The sequence below is a fragment of the Oncorhynchus gorbuscha genome, linkage group LG25, assembly GCF_021184085.1.
Source record: "Oncorhynchus gorbuscha isolate QuinsamMale2020 ecotype Even-year linkage group LG25, OgorEven_v1.0, whole genome shotgun sequence".
Classification (NCBI taxonomy): domain Eukaryota; kingdom Metazoa; phylum Chordata; class Actinopteri; order Salmoniformes; family Salmonidae; genus Oncorhynchus; species Oncorhynchus gorbuscha.
The window spans coordinates 43,641,549-43,662,785 of record NC_060197.1 but is presented as its reverse complement, the minus strand read 5'-3'; the positions used below and the strand labels follow the sequence as shown (position 1 = coordinate 43,662,785).

The window sequence follows — 21,237 nt, the reverse complement described above, 5'->3', positions numbered from 1 at the left end:
CAAATTAGGTGAGAAGGGAGGTAAAGGCAAAAAAGGCCATGGTGGCAAAGTAAATACAATATAGCAAGTAAAACACTGGAATGGTAGTTTTGCAATGGAAGAATGTGCAAAGTAGAAATAAAAATAATGGTGTGCAAAGGAGCAAAATAAATACATTAATTAAATACAGTTGGGAAAGAGGTAGTTGTTTGGGATAAATTATAGGTGGGCTATGTACAGGTGCAGTAATCTGTAAGATGCTCTGACAGTTGGTGCTTAAAGCTAGTGAGGGAGATAAGTGTTTCCAGTTTCAGAGATTTTTGTAGTTCGTTCCAGTCATTGGCAGCAGGGAACTGGAAGGAGAGGCGTCCAAAGAAAGAATTGGTTTTGGGGGTGACTAGAGAGATATACCTGCTGGAGTGTGTGCTACAGGTGGGTGATGCTATGGTGACCAGCGAGCTGAGATAAGGGGGGACTTTACCTAGCAGGGTCTTGTAGATGACATGGAGCCAGTGGGTTTGGCGACGAGTATGAAGTGAGGGCCAGCCAACGAGAGCGTACAGGTCGCAATGGTGGGTAGTATATGGGGCTTTGGTGACAAAACGGATTGCACTATGATAGATTGCATCCAATTTGTTGAGTAGGGTATTGGAGGCTATTTTGTAAATGACATCGCCAAAGTCGAGGATTGGTAGGATGGTCAGTTTTACAAGGGTATGTTTGGCAGCATGAGTGAAGGATGCTTTGTTGCGAAATAGGAAGGCAATTCTAGATGTAACTTTGGATTGGAGATGTTTGATATGGGTCTGGAAGGAGAGTTTAAAGTCTAACTAGACACCTAAGTATTTGTAGTTGTATTCTCACGTATTCTAAGTCAGAGCCGTCCAGAGTAGTGATGTTGGACAGGCGGGTAGGTGCAGGTAGCGATCGGTTGAAGAGCATGCATTTAGTTTTACTTGTATTTAAGAGCAATTGGAGGCCACGGAAGGAGAGTTGTATGGCATTGAATCTTGCCTGGAGGGTTGTTAACACAGTGTCCAAAGAAGGGCCGGAAGTATACAGAATGGTGTCGTCTGCGTAGAGGTGGATCAGGGACTCACCAGCAGCAAGAGCGACCTCATTGATGTATACAGAGAAGAGAGTCGGTCCAAGAATTGAACCCTGTGGCACCCCCATAGAGACTGCCAGAGGTCCGGACAGCAGACCCAGCCGATTTGACACACTGAACTCTATCAGAGAAGTAGTTGGTGAACCATGTGAGGCAATCATTTGAGAAACCAAGGCTGTCAAGTCTGCCGATGAGGATGTGGTGGTTGACAGAGTCGAAAGCCTTGGCCAGATCAATGAATACGGCTGCACAGTAATGTTTCTTATCGATGGCGGTTAAGATATCGTTTAGGACCTTGAGCGTGGCTGAGGTGCACCCATGACCAGCTCTGAAACCAGATTGCATAGCAGAGAAGGTATGGTGAGAAATCGAAATGGTCGGTAATCTGTTTGTTGACTTGGCTTTCGAAGACCTTAGAAAGGCATGGTAGGATAGATATAGGTCTGTAGCAGTTTGGGTCAAGAGTGTCCCCCCCTTTGAAGAGGGGGATGACAGCAGCTGCTTTCCAATCTTTGGGAATCTCAGACGACACGAAAGAGAGGTTGAACAGGCTAGTAATAGGGGTGGCAACAATTTCGGCAGATAATTTTTAGAAAGAAAGGGTCCATATTGTCTAGCCCGGCTGATTTGTAGGGGTCCAGATTTTTCAGCTCTTTCAGAACGTCAGCTGAATGGATTTGGGAGAAGGAGAAATGGGGAAGGCTTGGGCGAGTTGCTGTTGGGGGTGCAGTGCTGTTGACCGGGGTAGGAGTAGCCAGGTGGAAAGCATGGCCAGCCGTAGAAAAATGCTTATTGAAATGCTCCATTATGGTGGATTTATCAGTGGACAGTGGACAGTGGACAGTGTTTCCTATCTTCAGTGCAGTGGGCAGCTGGGAGGAGATGTTCTTATTCTCCATGGACTTTACAGTGTCCCAGAACTTTTTTGAGTTAGTGTTGCAGGAAGCAAATTTCTGCTTGAAAAAGCTAGCCTTGGCTTTTCTAACTGCCTGTGTATAACGGTTTCTAGCTTCCCTGAACAGCTGCATATCACGGGGGCTGTTCGATGCTAATGCAGAACGCCATAGGATGTTTTTGTGTTGGTTAAGGGCAGTCAGGTCTGGAGAGAACCAAGGGTTATATTTGTTCCTGGTTCTAAATTTCTTGAATGGGGCATGTTTATTTAAGATGGTTAGGAAGGCATTTAAAAAATATATCCAGGCATCCTCTACTGACGGGATGAGATCAATATCCTTCCAGGATACCCCGGCCAGGTCGATTAGAAAGGCCTGCTCGCTGAAGTGTTTCAGGGAGCGTTTTACAGTGATGAGTCGAGGTCGTTTGACCGCTGACCCATTACGGATGCAGGCAATGAGGCAGTGATCGCTGAGATCTTGGTTGAAGACAGCAGATGTGTATTTAGAGGGGAAGTTGGTTAGGATGATATCTATGAGGGTGCCCGTGTTTAAGGCTTTGGGGGGGTACCTGGTAGGTTCATTGATAATTTGTGTGAGATTGAGGGCATCAAGTTTAGATTGTAGGATGGCTGGGGTGTTAAGCATGTTCCAGTTTAGGTCGCCTAGCAGCACGAGCTCTGAAGATAGATGGGGGGCAATCAGTTCACATATGGTGTCCAGAGCACAGCTGGGGGCAGAGGGTGGTCTATAGCAGGTGGCAACGGTGAGAGACTTGTTTTTAGAGAGGTGGATTTTTAAAAGTAGAAGTTCAAATTGTTTGGGTACAGACCTGGATAGTAGGACAGAACTCTGCAGGCTATCTTTGCAGTAGATTGCAACACCGCCCCCTTTGGCAGTTCTATCTTGTCTGAAAATGTTGTAGTTTGGAATTAAAATTTTAGAATTTTTGGTGGTCTTCCTAAGCCAGGATTCAGACACAGCTAGAACATCTGGGTTGGCAGAGTGTGCTAAAGCAGTGAATAGAACAAACTTAGGGAGGATGCTTCTAATGTTAACATGCATGAAACCAAGGCTATTACGGTTACAGAAGTCATCAAAAGAGAGCGCCTGGGGAATAGGAGTGGAGCTAGGCACTGCAGGGCCTGGATTCACCTCTACATCGCCAGAGGAACATAGGAGGAGAAGAATAAGGGTACGGCTAAAAGCAATAAGAATTGGTCGTCTGGAACAGAGAGTAAAAGGAGGTTTCTGGGGGCGATAAAATAGCATCAAGGTATAATGTACAGACAATGGTATGGTAGGATGTGAATACAGTGGAGGTAAACCTAGGTATTGAGTGATGAAGAGAGAGATATTGTCTCTAGAAACATCATTGAAACCAGGAGATGTCATTGCATGTGTGGGTGTTGGAACGAATAAATTGGAGAAGGTATAGTGAGCAGGACTAGAGGCTCTACAGTGAAATAAGCCAATAAACACTAACCAGAACAGCAATGGACAAGACATATTGACATTAAGGAGAGGCATCCTTAGTCGAGTGATCAAAAGGGTCCAGTGAGTGGAGTGGTTGGTTTGGGGGTCACGGTGATTTAGACAGCTAGCCAGGACATCGGTAGCAAGCTAGCATAGGATGGAGGTCTGTTGTTAGCCACCTCTTGCGTTCCGTCAGTAGATTAGTGGGGTTCCGTGTGGTAGAGGGGATTAATCCAAATCACAAACAACAAAAAAAATAAAAACAATAGATATAGTTATAGAGGCCCAAGAAGAAACATAATAATAATAAAAATAAATAAATTGTCCGATTGTCTATTCTGAGAGCAGCCGGTAAGACAGCTAACGGTTAGCAGGCCGCAGATTAGCGTTCAGGTAACGTCGCGACGGAGGAGCCAGCCGGATCTCCTTCGGGTAGATAACGTCAGCAGTCCAGTTGTGAAGGCCCGGTGGGGCTCCGCGTAGGCCGTAAAACGGGTCCGGATAGGTGACTGCAGCCCAGGAGTGATTGACGGAGCTCAGGAGTGATTGACGGAGCTGGCTAGCTCAGTAGTCATTGATGTTTGCTCCGGAATCGACGAGAGTAGATAGACACATGGATAGCAGCTAGCTAGCTGTGAGATCTGGGAATGAATGTCCAGAGAGCAGTTGAAATCCAAGGAGATGGAGAGAAAAATTGGTCCGGTATGTTCCGTTCCGAGCCGCGCTGCGCTGCGCCGTACAAAACTGGCGATAGATTTTCGAGCTAAAGGATAGCTGATGACCACAAACCGTGGTTAGCTGAATACTAACGATTTGCCAGTAAAGAAGCTAACTATTAGCTTCTGGCTAGCTTCTGGCTAGTTTCTGGCTAGCTTCTTGGAGTTTCTGGCTAGCTTCTGGCTAGCTTCTTGGAGGATTGCAGATTTGAGGTAAATAATACTTATTTATAAATATAAATTGGTGAGGCGGGTTGCAGGAGAGTGTTTTGAAGATGAGTTGATTGAAAATAAAAATAAAATGTTTGTGAAAAAAGTTGTATATATCGATGTACATGGTATACAGTCTATATATTAATAAATATATCAATGTACATGGTATACAGTCTATTTACTAATAGATATATCAATATTCATGGTATACAGTCAATGCACATGGTATACAGTCGATTTACTAATAAATATATCAATGTACATGGTATACAGTCTATGTATTAATAAATATATCAATGTACATGATATACAGTCTATTTACAAAAGGATATATCAATATTCATTGTATACAGTCTATATATTAATAAATATATCAATGTACATGGTATACAGTCTATATATTAATAAATATATCGATGTACATGGTATACAGTCTATTTATTAATAAATATAACAATCTACGTGGTATACAGTCTATGTATTAATAAATATATCAATGTACATGGTGTACAGTCTATTTATTAATAAATATATCAATGTACATGGAATACAGTCTATATTAATAAATATATCAATGTACATGGTATACAGTCTATTTATTAATAAATATATCAATGTACATGGTATACAGTCTATATATTAATAAATATATCAATGTACATGGTATACAGTCTATTTATTAAGTAGTGTTACTCCCTCTTTTTCAAAAAAATAATTTACACCTTACATTTGTCTGTTTATTTTATATAATTAACAGAATTACATTTAAGACCTAAAAGTGAAGTGTTTGCTAAGGAAGTTCCAGCATCTAATTTTCTAATTGTTGTCAAGGGCATTTCCACACAGCTCCATCGTATCACCAGTTGGTGTCACTATTACTCCACTGATATGTTCCCGGTGTTGGTTGGTTGGTTGGTCTGAAGCACCAGATTGACAATAAGTGTTTGCTATAGGAGCTTTTCTGTCCAGCCACATGCACACTCTGTCATTGAAGGCTTTCAGGTCCGTAGAGGTGTGTTAATTGCTTTCCTGAAGCATGTGACAAATTCTGACACACACACACACACACACACACACACACACACACACACACACACACACACACACACACACACACACACACACACACACACACACACACACACACACACACACACACACACACACACATGACACACACACACACACACACACACAATGACACACACACACACACACAATGACACACACACACACACACAATGACACACACACACACACACAATGACACACACACACACACACAATGATACACACACACACACACACAATGATACACACACACACACACACACACACACACACACACACACACACACACACACACACACACACACACACACACACACACACACACACACACACACACACACACACACACACACACACACACACACACACACACACACACGCCTAAACATAAATACATATGTACATGACAACAGTCACTCCCGTTATCCAAACAATTCCCGGCTTGAAAAGTGGGTTAAATACACAACAGGTAATGAATGGGATTGAAAACAGGTGTGTGGGAAGACAAGACAAAACCAATGGAAAATGAAAAATGGATCAATGATGGCTAGAAGACCGGTGACGTCGAACGCCGAGCACCGCCCGAACAAGGAGGCAACGACTTCGGCAGAAGTCGTGACAACAGGAAAGGAAAGAGAAGAACAAGTGAGAGAACAACACAGGAAAGAGAAGAACAAGTGAGAGAACAACACAGGAAAGAGAAGAACAAGTGAGAGAACAACACAGGAAAGAGAAGAACAAGTGAGAGAACAACACAGGAAAGGAAAGAGAAGAACAAGTGAGAGAACAACACAGGAAAGAGAAGAACAAGTGAGAGAACAACACAGAAAAGGAAAGAAAAGAACAAGTGAGAGAACAACACAGGAAAGAGAAGAACAAGTGAGAGAACAACACAGGAAAGAGAAGAACAAGTGAGAGAACAACACAGGAAAGAGAAGAACAAGTGAGAGAACAACACAGGAAAGAGAAGAACAAGTGAGAGAACAACACAGGAAAGAGAAGAACAAGTGAGAGAACAACACAGGAAAGGAAAGAGAAGAACAAGTGAGAGAACAACACAGGAAAGAGAAGAACAAGTGAGAGAACAACACAGGAAAGAGAAGAGAAGGATGAGTAGAGCAGATAGCGGAGGAAGATCGAAGCGAGGGAGATGGAGAGACAGAGGAGTGCAGGAGAGATGGAGCGAGTTGTAGTGTATAAGGTGTGTCCGTTATCTTGACTGAGGAGTTGTAGTGTATAAGGTGTGTCCGTTATCTTGACTGAGGAGTTGTAGTGTATAAGGTGTGTCCGTTATCTTGACTGAGGAGTTGTAGTGTATAAGGTGTGTCCGTTATCTTGACTGAGGAGTTGTAGTGTATAAGGTGTGTCCGTTATCTTGACTGAGGAGTTGTAGTGTATAAGGTGTGTCCGTTATCTTGACTGAGGAGTTGTAGTGTATAAGGTGTGTCCGTTATCTTGACTGAGGAGTTGTAGTGTATAAGGTGTGTCCGTTATCTTGACTGAGGAGTTGTAGTGTATAAGGTGTGTCCGTTATCTTGACTGAGAGAGAGGAAGGCCTCGTTTCTTCCAAGGCATTCCTCTGGGCCCAGCTGTCAAAACACATTGTATCTGCTCACTGTTTGACCACAACTTCTGTTGATCTTCCTCCCTCCATCACTCCATCATAGTATTTACAGATGACGCTGAACGTCTTCTTCCACATGACCCCAAAAATCGTCATTATAACAATGAATTTCATCGAAACCACATTACACCTAATGCCGCTTAGTGCTGATAATTGAGTCGTTGGTTCCCACTTGTGTTTATATTCCCCATCTCCCCATACTCCATCTAAATGGAGACGGAGAGAGCGAGAGAGAGAGAGAATCGGAGCAAAAGTGAGAGACACAGAGAGGAGGGGAGAACCAGAGAGAAGTAGAGGTAAAGAGAGCTTTATTAAAAGTTCAAAGTTCACAGCCCTATGGTGACTCAGTGCTACTATGTGCTCCGTGTCAGTAAATAGGCTGTTAAAATCCCACCTTCATTTTCGTTCTGCGACCAATCTTCTGGTAGGGCTGCAGGTACACCACATTGACAAAAGTATGTGGACACTCCTTCAAATGAGTGGATTCGACTACTTCAGCCACACCCGCAGCCGACAGGAGTATATAATTGTGCACTCAGCCATGCAATCTCCTTAGACAAACATTGGCGGTAGAATGGTCCGTCAGTTACTTTCAACGTGGCACCGTCACATGATGCTGCCTCCCCAACAATTCAGTTTGTCAGGTTTCTGCCCTGCTAGAGCGAGCCTGGTCAGCTGTCAGTGCTGTTATTGTGACGTGAAAATGTCTAGGAGCAACAATGGCTCAACCGTGAAGTGGTAGGCCACAAAAGTTCGCTGAACGGGACTGCATCTTGGCCATGTTCTGTTATAATCTCCACCAGGCACAGCCAGAAGAGGACTGGCCACCCCACATAGCCTGGTTCCTCTCAAGGTTTCTTCCTAGGTTTTGGCCTTTCTAGGAGTTTTTCCTAGCCACCGTGCTTCTACACCTGCATTGCTTGCTGTTTGGGGTTTTAGGCTGGGTTTCTGTACAGCACTTTGACATATCAGCTGATATAAATACATTTGATTTGATTTTGATTTGCTGGCTCTCTCTCTCTGTCTCTCTTTCTCTCTGTCTCTCTTTCTCTCTCTCTCTCTCTCTCTCTCTCTCTCTCTCTCTCTCTCTCTCTCTCTCTCTCTCTCTCTCTCTCTCTCTCTCTCTCTCTCTCTCTCTCTTTCTCTCTCTCTCTCTCTCTCTCTCTCTCTCTCTCTCTCTCTCTCTCTCTCTCTCTCTCTCTCTCTCTCTCTCTCTCTCTCTCTCTCTCTCTCTCTCTCTCTCTCTCTCTCTCTCTCTCTCTCTCTCTCTCTGTCTCTCTCTCTCTCTCTCTCTCTCTCTCTCTCTCTCTCTCTCTCTCTCTCTCTGTCTCTCTTTCTCTCTCTCTCTCTCTCTCTCTCTGTCTCTCTTTCTCTCTCTCTCTCTCTCTCTCTCTCTCTCTCTCTCTTTCTCTCTCTCTCTCTCTCTCTCTCTCTCTCTCTCTCTCTCTCTCTCTCTCTCTCTCTCTCTCTCTCTCTCTCTCTCTCTCTGTCTCTCTCTCTCTGTCTCTCTTTCTCTCTCCAGAAAGGAGTCTAGCTCACTCTCTCCAGAAAGGAGGAGTCGCGACAGAGTGAGAGAGAGAGACAGAGAGAGAGAGAGAGAGAGAGAGAGAGAGAGACAGAGAGAGAGAGAGAGAGAGAGAGAGAGAGAGAGAGAGAGAGAGTTTTTTTTATCCAGCATTCTTGGAATGATAATTACATTATTGATATGAATAATGCAAAGTCTGGACGTCCCTCTTTATTCCGCTACAACACCCTGAAATAATGTCCTCTAATTCACTGTGTGGAGAGAACATTAAGGTGACATACCGGACTTCCTGTTTCTCTACCAACAAGCTTTACAGGCTTTTTGTTGGAGATTCGAGCTTAATACGGTGGGAATGTTAGCTAGTTAGCATCAACTTCATACTCTACGGTGAGATGGCATTTGAACGTTTTGGATAGTTGTCTGGTTTGTCACAGTGTGTTTTTCGACTTGGTTTCTGTCCATGTAGCAATGTGACCCAATACTTTCAGTGTCGTTGTCTTGGGACACCAGCGAATGAGGGTCACAGATGCCTCCAGGGCATCATGCTCATTATTTGCCTGTTGTGCTGGTTTGGAGTGTGGGGTAATTAAATCCCTGTTCAGCCAACAAACACTTCGGACCTACTAGTGTGGTTATATAAATATGGGACACTTTTGTTTTAAGGTTTCTATCAGAGAATACTATGCTGTTTGTTTGTATCATTTGGGAGTGTGTGTGTGGTGTGTGTGGTGTGTGCGTGTGTGTGTGTGTGATGTGGGTGCACCTTAACGTCTCACTATGCTTCTTCTGAAGCCTCTTTGTCTCTGTGTCTTCCTACAGGAGATGTACTCTAAAGGCCTGATACCGTGCAGTGTGATGAAGCAGGTGCGAGGGCAGGGGGACAACCGCTTCGAAGTGGTCACCTCCCTCAGGATCTTCGTGTTTCGGCTGGAGAGGGAAGGTAAACTGGAGCGCACCTTACACCTCGGCCCTTACACCTCGCTCCTTACACCTCGGCCCTTACACCTCGCTCCTTACACCTCGGCCCTTACACCTCCCTCCTTACACCTCGGCCCTTACACCTCCCTCCTTACACCTCGGCCCTTACACCTCGGCCCTTACACCTTCCCTCCTTACACCTCCCTCCTTACACCTCGGCCCGTACACCTCGGCCCTTACACCTCCCTCCTTACACCTCGGCCCTTACACCTCGGCCCTTACACCTCGGCCCTTACACCTCCCTCCTTACACCTCGGCCCTTACACCTCCCTCCTTACACCTCGCTCCTTACACCTCCCTCCTTACACCTCGGCCCGTACACCTCGGCCCTTACACCTCGCTCCTTACACCTCGGCCCTTACACCTCGGCCCGTACACCTCCCTCCTTACACCTCGGCCCTTACACCTCGCCCCTTACACCTCGGCCCGTACACCTCCCTCCTTACACCTCCCTCCTTACACCTCGGCCCGTACACCTCGGCCCTTATACCTCGGCCCGTACATCTTACACCTTACACCTCGCCCCTTACATCTTACACCTCCCTCCCTCTATCTTCCCTGTATAGTCTCTATCTTCCCTCTATAGTCTCCTCTCCCTCTATCTTCCCTCTATAGTCTCCTCTCCCTCTATCTTCCCTCTATAGTCTCCTCTCCTCTCCCTCTATCTTCCCTCTATAGTCTCCTCTCCTCTCCCTCTATCTTCCCTCTATAGTCTCCTCTCCCTCTATCTTCCCTCTATGGTCTCCTCTTTCTTCCCTCTATAGTCTCCTCTCCTCTCCCTCTAACTTCCCTCTATAGTCTCCTCTATCTTCCCTCTATAGTCTCCTCTCCCCTCCCTCCATCTTCCCTCTATAGTCTCCTCTTTCTTCCCTCTATAGTCTCCTCTCCTCTCCCTCTAACTTCCCTCTATAGTCTCCTCTATCTTCCCTCTATAGTCTCCTCTCCCCTCCCTCCATCTTCCCTCTATAGTCTCCTCTTTCTTCCCTCTATAGTCTCCTCTATGTTCTCTCTATAATCTCCTCTCCTCTCCCCTCCATCTCTTTTCCAATGTAGTCTGCTCTACCTTCCCTCTATAGTCTCCTCTACCTTCCCTCTATAGTCTCCTCTATCGTCACTCTATAGTCTCCTCTCCCTCTATATTCTCCTCTCCCTCTATAGTCTCCTCTCCCTCTATAGTCTCCTCTTTCTTCCCTCTATAGTCTCCTCTATCTTCCCTCTATAGTTTCCTCACCCTATATAGTCTCCTCTCCCTCTAGTCTCCTCTCCCTCTAGTCTCCTCTCCTTTTATAGTCTCCTCTCCCTCTAGTCTCCTCTCCCTCTAGTCTCCTCTCATTTTAGTCTCTTCTCCCTCTATTTTCCCTCTAAAATTATCCTTTATCTTCCCTCTCCTTCCCACTATAGTTTCCTCTACCTCTATCTTCCCTCTATAGTCTCTTCTATCTTCCCTCTATAGTCTCCTCTCCCTCTATAGTCTCTTCTATCTTTCCTCTATAGTCTCCTCTCCCTCTAGTCTCCTCTCCCTCTATAGTCTCCTCTCCCTCTATAGTCTCCTCTCCCTCTATAGTCTCTTCTATCTTCCCTCTATAGTCTCCTCTCCCTCTATAGTCTCTTCTATCTTTCCTCTATAGACTCCTCTCCCTCTAGTCTCCTCTCCCTCTATTTTCCCTCTAAAATTATCCTTTATCTTCCACCTCCTTCCCTCTATAGTCTCCTCTCCCTCTAGTCTCCTCTCCCTCTATAGTCTCTTCTATCTTTCCTCTATAGACTCCTCTCCCTCTAGTCTCCTCTCCCTCTATAGTCTCCTCTCCCTTTATTTTCCCTCTAAAATTATCCTTTATCTTCCCTCTCCTTCCCTCTATAGTATCCTTTATCTTCCCTCTACAGTCTCCTCTCCCTCTATCTTCCCTCTATAGTCTCCTCTCCCTCTTTCTTCCCCCTATAGTCTCCTCTATTTCCCTCTATAGTCTCCTCTCCCTCTAGCTTCCCTCTATAGTCTCCTCTTCTCTCCCCCATCTTCCCTCTATAGTCTCCTCTATTTCCCTCTATAGTCTCCTCTCCCTCTAACTTCCCTCTATCGTCCCCTCTCCCCTCCCTCTCCTTCTCTCTATACTCTCCCTATAGAAGATAAAACATCCCCACCGGAGCTGTTTGTCAAGCTTATGCATTACAACTGTTTGGGGTCGGCTAATGGGGATCCTAAAAATGAAATCAAATGAAAATCTCAGCCTCTTTTCAACTTTCTATTTTTCCCTCTCATCTCTCTTTCACCAATCTCTCTTTCACCAATCTCTCTTTCACTAATCTCTCTTTCACTAATCTCTCTCTTTCACTAATCTCTCTCTTTCACTAATCTCTCTTTCACTAATCTCTCTTTCATATTTCACTAATCTCTCTCTTTCACTAATCTCTCTCTTTCATCTTTCACTAATCTCTCTTTCACTAATGTCTCTATTTCATAAACTTTTTCACTAATCTATCTCTTTCACTAATCTCTCTCTTTCGCTAAAATATCTCTTTCACTAATCTCTCTTTCACTAATGTCTCTATTTCACTAAACTCTCTTTCACTAATCTCTCTCTTTCACTAATCTCTCTCTTTCACTAATCTCTCTCTTTCACTAATCTCTCTTTCACTAATCTCTCTCTTTCACTAATCTCTCTCTTTCACTAATCTCTCTCTTTCACTAATCTCTCTCTTTCACTAAAATATCTCTTTCACTAATCTCTCTCTTTCACTAATCTCTCTCTTTCACTAATCTCTCTCTTTCACTAATCTCTCTCTTTCACTAAAATCTCTCTTTCACTAATCTCTCTCTTTCACTAATCTCTCTCTTTCACTAATCTCTCTCTTTCACTAATCTCTCTCTTTCACTAAAATATCTCTTTCACTAATCTCTCTCTTTCACTAATCTCTCTTTCACTAATTTCACTAATCTCTCTCTTTCACTAATCTCTCTCTTTCACTAAAATAATCTCTTTCACTAATCTCTCTCTCTCACTAATCTCACTAATCTCTCTCTTTCACTAATCTCTCTCTTTCACTAATCTCTCTTTCACTAATCTCTCTTTCATATTTCACTAATCTCTATTTCACTAATCTCTCTTTCACTAATCTCTCTCTTTCACTAATCTCTCTCTTTCACTAATCTCTCTCTTTCACTAATCTCTCTCTTTCACTAATCTCTCTCTTTCACTAATCTCTCTCTTTCATCTTTCACTAATCTCTCTCTCTCACTAATCTCTCTTTCATATTTCACTAATCTATCTCTTTCACTAATCTCTCTCTTTCGCTAAAATATCTCTTTCACTAATCTCTCTTTCACTAAAATATCTCTTTCATTTCACTAAACTATCTCTTTCACTAATCTCTCTCTTTCACTAATCTCTCTCTTTCACTAATCTCTCTCTTTCACTAATCTCTCTCTTTCACTAAAATATCTCTTTCACTAAAATATCTCTTTCACTAATCTCTCTCTTTCACTAATCTCTCTCTTTCACTAAACTCTCTCTTTCACTAAACTCTCTCTTTCACTAATCTCTCTCTTTCACTAATCTCTCTTTCACTAATCTCTCTTTCACTAATATCTCTCTCTTTCACTAATCTCTCTCTTTTCACTAATCTCTCTCTTTCACTAATCTCTCTCTTTCACTAATCTCTCTCTTTCACTAAAATATCTCTTTCACTAATCTCTCTCTTTCACTAAACTCTCTCTTTCACTAATCTCTCTTTCACTAATCTCTCTTTCACTAATCTCTCTCTTTCACTAAACTCTCTCTTTCACTAATCTCTCTTTCACTAATCTCTCTTTCACTAATCTCTCTTTCACTAATCTCTCTCTCTTTCACTAATCTCTCATCACTCTTTTTCTCATTTCTCATCTCATTCTCATCTCTTCCACTTTCCCTTGCTCCCTCTACATTTATATTGCTTACTTTCTTACTTTCTCCCTGCATGCCTCTCTCGTTCCTTCTCTCTCTTCCGCCACCCCTCTCTCACCCTCTTCATTTTCAAACAGAATAGTGGAGAACTTCCTCTATGTAAACATCTCAGGCAATTAGGTTGGTTTGTGTCTGTTCTAATGAGGGGAAACGGAGACGTTTTCACTCCTAACCTACCCCCCCAGCGGAGACTGGCATGGTTTGATGTTGAGCAGTGGAGACTGACTGGGTTTGGGGAAAGTCACAGACAGAGAGACAGACAGAGACATACAGAGACATACAGAGACAGACAGACAGACAGACAGACAGACAGACAGACAGACAGACAGACAGACAGACAGACAGACAGACAGACAGACAGACAGACAGACAGACAGACAGACAGACAGACAGACAGACAGACAGACAGACAGACAGACAGACAGACAGACAGACAGACAGAAAACAAGGAAGTTGGAAAGAGAAGGCCAGAAACAAAGATACAGTCAGACATGCAGAGGGAGAGAGAGAGGAGATGGAGAGGAGATGAATAATTTAAGGACAAAGAGGGAGAGAGTGCTCCGCTAGCTGTTATCGCTGGACTGCAGGGGTACAGTACTGTTTCCCCCATATGTACCTCAGCTGGAGAAAGAGGGGGAGAGAAAGAGGGAGGGAGAAAGAGGGGGAGAGAAAGAGGGAGGGAGAAAGAGGCCGCCCAAAGACACAGAAGAGACACGTACTGTCAGGCGTATAAATAACTCACCAGGAGGCGGTAGAGGCAAGCGCACATGGTCAGAGTGGCTCATACAAACTGTCGGCCAGCTGATGCACACCGGTACGGAGGGGTTTGTGGAAGTCAAGAGAGAGTTAGTTGTGCATTTTGTGTTCCTGCATAGATATTTCTGCAGCATGGCGTATATAGAGAACAGAGAGGACAGTTAGACCACAACCTCACCCAACTTCATCCCACCACAGCCTCTTCACATTGTGGACAGCTCCTCTCCTCTCCACCTCCCGCTCTTCACATGTACAGAGAAGAGGGAAAACAAACCGCAAACCGCCACAGAGAGCAACAGCATCCTTGATGAGAGAGAGAGAGAGAGAGAGAGAGAGAGAGAGAGAGAGAGAGAGAGAGAGAGAGAGAGAGAGAGAGAGAGAGAGAGAGAGAGAGAGAGAGAGAGAGAGAGAGAGAGAGAGAGAGAGAGAGAGAGAGAGAGAGAGAGAGAGAGAGAGACTCAAACTGTTACTGTTAATTTTTGTTGTTTTTCACTTTATATATTCACTTTGTATGTTGTCTACCTCACTTGCTTTGGCAATGTTAACACATGTTTCCCATGCCAATAAAGCCCTTGAATTGAATTGAATTGAATTGAGAAAGAGAGAAAGAGAGAGAGAGATGAAATTCAACACAGAGATACTCTCTCACTGGCTGTGTACTATGGATAACCCTCTCAATCTTATAATAGAGGCGAGGTACAGTCTAGAGGTTAACAGGGTGGAGTGGTACAGTCTAGAGGTTAACAGGGTGGAGTGGTACAGTCTAGAGGTAAACAGGGTAGAGTGGTACAGTCCAGAGTTTAACAGGGTAGAGTGGTACAGTCCAGAGGTTAACAGGGTAGAGTGGTACAGTCCAGAGGTTAACAGGATGGAGTGGTACAGTCCAGAGGTTAACAGGATGGAGTGGTACAGTCCAGAGGTTAACAGGGTTGAGTGGTACAGTCCAGAGGTTAACAGAGTGGAGTGGTACAGTCCAAAGGTTAACAGGATGGAGTGGTACAGTCCAGAGGTTAACAGGGTGGAGTGGTACAGTCCAGAGGTTAACAGGGTGGAGTGGTACAGTCCAGAGGTTAACAGGATGGAGTGGTACAGTCCAGAGGTAAACAGGATGGAGTGGTACAGTCCAGAGGTTAACAGGGTGGAGTGGTACAGTCCAGAGGTTAACAGGGTGGAGTGGTACAGTCCAGAGGTTAACAGGATGGAGTGGTACAGTCCAGAGGTTAACAGGATGGAGTGGTACAGTCCAGAGGTTAACAGGATGGAGTGGTACAGTCCAGAGGTTAACAGGGTGGAGTGGTACAGTCCAGAGGTTAACAGGATGGAGTGGTACAGTCCAGAGGTTAACAGGATGGAGTGGTACAGTCCAGAGGTTAACAGGATGGAGTGGTACAGTCCAGAGGTTAACAGGATGGAGTGGTACAGTCCAGAGGTTAACAGGGTTGAGTGGTACAGTCCAGAGGTTAACAGGGTTGAGTGGTACAGTCCAGAGGTTAACAGGATGGAGTGGTACAGTCCAGAGGTAAACAGGATGGAGTGGTACAGTCCAGAGGTTAACAGGGTGGAGTGGTACAGTCCAGAGGTTAACAGGGTGGAGTGGTACAGTCCAGAGGTTAACAGGATGGAGTGGTACAGTCCAGAGGTTAACAGGATGGAGTGGTACAGTCCAGAGGTTAACAGGATGGAGTGGTACAGTCCAGAGGTTAACAGGATGGAGTGGTACAGTCCAGAGGTTAACAGGATGGAGTGGTACAGTCCAGAGGTTAACAGGATGGAGTGGTACAGTCCAGAGGTTAACAGGGTTGAGTGGTACAGTCCAGAGGTTAACAGAGTGGAGTGGTACAGTCCAGAGGTTAACAGGATGGAGTGGTACAGTCCAGAGGTAAACAGGATGGAGTGGTACAGTCCAGAGGTTAACAGGGTGGAGTGGTACAGTCCAGAGGTTAACAGGGTGGAGTGGTACAGGAGGTGGATGGTACAGTCCAGAGGTTAACAGGATGGTGGAGTCCAGGGTTAACAGGATGGAGTGGTACCAGAGGTTAACAGGATGGAGTGGTACAGTCCAGAGGTTAACAGGATGGAGTGGTACAGTCCAGAGGTTAACAGGATGGAGTGGTACAGTCCAGAGGTTAACAGAGGTTAAGGGTGGAGTGGTACAGAGGTTAACAGGAGGTACAGTGGTACAGTCCAGAGGTTAACAGGGTTGGTACAGTGGTTACAGTCCAGAGGTTAACAGGGTGGAGTGGTACAGTCCAGAGGTTAACAGGATGGAGTGGTACAGTCAGAGGTTAACAGGATGGAGTGGTACAGTCCAGAGGTTAACAGGATGGAGTGGTACAGTCCAGAGGTTAACAGGATGGAGTGGTACAGTCCAGAGGTTAACAGGGTTGAGTGGTACAGTCCAGAGGTGAACAGAGAGGAGTGTGTGATCTTGAAGCTTCGGAACAGAGAGTGTAGACTGGTTTCCTGCGCACATGGACAGACAAGAGCAGACATCTGGGCCACGTTCAGTTGTTAAACGTTGCAGATGGAAATGCCACGACTAGAGCAGACATCTGGGCCACGTTCAGTTGTTAAACGTTGCAGATGGAAATGCCACGACTAGAGCAGATATCTGGGCCACATTCAGTTGTTAAACGCTGCAGATTTGTTTTTTGTTTTTTTATTTCACCTTTATTTAACCAGGTAGGCCAGTTGAGAACACCTTTATTTAACCAGGTAGGCCAGTTGAGAACACCTTTATTTAACCAGGTAGGCCAGTTGAGAACACCTTTATTTAACCAGGTAGGCTAGTTGAGAACACCTTTATTTAACCAGGTAGGCCAGTTGAGAACACCTTTATTTAACCAGGTAGGCTAGTTGAGAACACCTTTATTTAACCAGGTAGGCTAGTTGAGAACACCTTTATTTAACCAGGTAGGCTAGTTGAGAACACCTTTATTTAACCAGGTAGGCTAGTTGAGAACACCTTTATTTAACCAGGTAGGCTAGTTGAGAACACCTTTATTTAACCAGGTAGGCTAGTTGAGAACACCTTTATTTAACCAGGTAGGCTAGTTGAGAACACCTTTATTTAACCAGGTAGGCTAGTTGAGAACACCTTTATTTAACCAGGTAGGCTAGTTGAGAACACCTTTATTTAACCAGGTAGGCTAGTTGAGAACACCTTTATTTAACCAGGTAGGCTAGTTGAGAACACCTTTATTTAACCAGGTAGGCTAGTTGAGAACACCTTTATTTAACCAGGTAGGCTAGTTGAGAACACCTTTATTTAACCAGGTAGGCTAGTTGAGAACAGGTTCTCATTTGCAACTGCGACCTGGCCAAGATAAAGCATAGCAGTGTGAAGAGACAACACAGAGTTACACATGGAGTAAACAATTAACAAGTCAATAACACAGTAGAAAAAAAGGGGAGTCTATATACAATGTGTGCAAAAGGCATGAGGAGGTAGGCGAATAATTACAATATTGCAGATTAACACTGGAGTGATAAATGATCAGATGATCATGTACAGGTAGAGATATTGGTGTGCAAAAGAGCAGAAAAGTAAATAAATAAAAACTGTGGGGATGAGGTAGGTGAAAATTGGTGGGCTATTTACCAATAGATTATGTACAGCTGCAGCGATCGGTTAGCTGCTCAGATAGCTGATGTTTGAAGTTGGTGAGGGAGATAAAAGTCTCCAACTTCAGCGATTTTTGCAATTCGTTCCAGTCACAAGCAGCAGAGTACTGGAACGAAAGGCGGCCGAATGAGGTGTTGGCTTTAGGGATGATCAATGAGATACACCTGCTGGAGCGCGTGCTACGGATGGGTGTTGCCATCGTGACCAGTGAGCTGAGATAAGGTGGAGCTTTGCCTAGCATGGCCTTGTAGATGACCTGGAGCCAGTAGGTCTGGCGACGAATATGTAGCGATGGAAATGCTTCGACGAGAGCAGACGTTTCTTTCTACAGCACATATTTCAATCTGAACGTTCCAAAAGCGTTGTGTCCCGAAGAACACGTTTCTCTCTGTTCTTACCCTGTTGGCCAAGAATTTCTTCATATCTAGAATTAATTCCCATTCTCTCTCACACGTTGATTATCAATACTTTCTACCCTAACCCTTCCTACTACTCTTCATCTCCAACTTTCCACCTGATCCTGTCCCTGTCGTCTCTCTTCTTCCTGACCCTGTCTCTCTTCTACCTGATCCTGTCAAATCAAATCAAATCAAATTACATTTTATTTGTCACATACACATGGTTAGCAGATGTTAATGCGAGTGTAGCGAAATGCTTGTGCTTCTAGTTCCGACAATGCAGTGATAACCAACAAGTAATCTAACTAACAATTCCAAAACTACTGTCTTATACACAGTGTAAGGTGATAAAGAATATGTACATAAGGATATATGAATGAGTGATGGTACAGAGCAGCATACAGTAGATGGTATCGAGTACAGTATATACATATGAGATGAGTGTGAAGACAAAGTAAACAAAGTGGCATAGTTAAAGTGGCTAGTGATACATGTATTACATAAGGATGCAGTCGATGATGTAGAGTACAGTATATACATATGCATATGAGATGAATAATGTAGGGTAAGTAACATTATATAAGGTAGCATTGTTTAAAGTGGCTAGTGATATATTTACATCATTTCCCATCAATTCCCATTATTAAAATGGCTGGAGTTGGGTCAGTGTCAATGACAGTGTGTTGGCAGCAGCCACTCAATGTTAGTGGTGGCTGTTTAACAGTCTGATGGCCTTGAGATAGAAGCTGTTTTTCAGTCTCTCGGTCCCAGCTTTGATGCACCTGTACTGACCTCGCCTTCTGGATGATAGCGGGGTGAACAGGCAGTGGTTCGGGTGGTTGATGTCCTTGATGATCTTTATGGCCTTCCTGTAACAACGGGTGGTGTAGGTGTCCTGGAGGGCAGGTAGTTTGCCCCCGGTGATGCGTTGTGCAGTCCTCACTACCCTCTGGAGAGCCTTACGGTTGAGGGCGGAGCAGTTGCCGTACCAGGCGGTGATACAGCCCGCCAGGATGCTCTCGATTGTGCATCTGTAGAAGTTTGTGAGTGCTTTTGGTGACAAGCCAAATTTCTTCAGCCTCCTGAGGTTGAATAGGCGCTGCTGCGCCTTCTTCACGACGCTGTCAGTGTGAGTGGACCAATTCAGTTTGTCTGTGATGTGTATGCCGAGGAACTTAAAACTAGCTACCCTCTCCACTACTGTTCCATCGATGTGGATAGGGGGGTGTTCCCTCTGCTGTTTCCTGAAGTCCACAATCATCTCCTTAGTTTTGTTGACGTTGAGTGTGAGGTTATTTTCCTGACACCACACTCCGAGGGCCCTCACCTCCTCGCTGTAGGCCGTCTCGTCGTTGTTGGTAATCAAGCCTACCACTGTTGTGTCGTCCGCAAACTTGATGATTGAGTTGGAGGCGTGCGTGGCCACGCAGTCGTGGGTGAACAGGGAGTACAGGAGAGGGCTCAGAACGCACCCTTGTGGGGCCCCCGTGTTGAGGATCAGCGGGGAGGAGATGTTGCTGCCTACCCTCACCACCTGGGGGCGGCCCGTCAGGAAGTCCAGTACCCAGTTGCACAGGGCGGGGTCGAGGCCCAGGGTCTCGAGCTTGATGACGAGCTTGGAGGGTACTATGGTGTTGAATGCCGAGCTGTAGTCGATGAACAGCATTCTCACATAGGTATTCCTTTTGTCCAGGTGGGTTAGGGCAGTGTGCAGTGTGGTTGAGATTGCATCGTCTGTGGACCTATTTGGGCGGTAAGCAAATTGGAGTGGGTCTAGGGTGTCAGGTAGGGTGGAGGTGATATGGTCCTTGACTGTCCCTGTCGTATCTCTTCCACCTGATCCTGTCTCTCTTCTACCTGATTCTGTCCCTGTTGTCTCTCTTCTTCCTGACCCTGTCTCTCTTCTACCTGACCCTGTCCCTGTCGTATCTCTTCCACCTGATCCTGTCTCTCTTCTACCTGATTCTGTCCCTGTTGTCTCTCTTCTTTCTGATCCTGTCTCTCTTCTACCTGATCCTGTCCCTGTCGTCTCTCTTCTACCTGATCATGTCCCTGTCGTCTCCTACCTGATCCTGTCCCTGTCGTCTCTCTTCTACCTAATCGTGTCCCTGTCGTTTCTCTTCGACCTGATCCTGTCCCTGTTGATTCTCTTCTACCTGATCCTGTCCCTGTCGTCTCTCTTCCTTCTGATCCTGTCCCTTTTGTCTCTCTTCTACCTGATCCTGGCCCTGTCCTCTCACTTCTACCTGATCCTGTCCCTGTCGTCTCTCTTCCTCCTGATCCTGTCCCTTTTGTCTCTCTTCAACCTGATCCTGGCCCTGTTGTCTTTCTTCTACCTGATCCTGTCCCTGTCCTTCTCTCTTCTACCTGATCCTGTCTCTCTTCTACCTGATCCTGGCCCTGTCCTCTCACTTCTACCTGATCCTGTCCCTGTCGTCTCTCTTCCTCCTGATCCTGTCCCTTTTGTCTCTCTTCTACCTGATCCTGGCCCTGTTGTCTTTCTTCTACCTGATCCTGTCCCTGTCCTTCTCTCTTCTACCTGATCCTGTCTCTCTTCTACCTGATCCTGTCCCTGTCCTTCTCTCTTCTACCTGATCCTGTCTCTCTTCTACCTGATCTGGCCCTGTCGTATCTCTTCCACCTGATCCTGTCTCGCTTCTACCTGATCCTGTCCCTGTCGTCTCTCTTCTACCTGATCCTGTCCCTGTCGTCTCTCTTCTACCTGATCCTGTCCCTGTCGTATCTCTTCCACCTGATCCTGTCTCGCTTCTACCTGATCCTGGCCCTGTTGTCTCTCTTCTACCTGATCCTGTCCCTGTCGTCTCTCTTCTACCTAATCATGTCCCTGTCATTTCTCTTCCACCTGATCCTGTCCCTGTCGTATCTCTTCCACCTGATCCTGTATCTCTTCTACCTGATCCTGTCCCTGTTGTCTTT

At 45.1% G+C, this 21,237-nt stretch overlaps 1 protein-coding gene across 2 annotated transcripts in view; it reads left to right on the top strand.

Moving 5' to 3' along the window:
• Positions 1–21,237, top strand: part of arap2 (ArfGAP with RhoGAP domain, ankyrin repeat and PH domain 2) — a 253,179-nt gene that overhangs the window by 40,974 nt on the left and 190,968 nt on the right. For both annotated transcript variants that reach the window (XR_006834916.1, XM_046328114.1), the window contains exon 8: positions 9,425–9,545. Coding sequence is in view for 1 of the 2 variants with exons in the window: in XM_046328114.1 (XP_046184070.1) it covers positions 9,425–9,545 (121 nt within the window). In the remaining variant the exon portion in view is untranslated. The remainder of the gene's footprint in view (positions 1–9,424; positions 9,546–21,237) is intronic.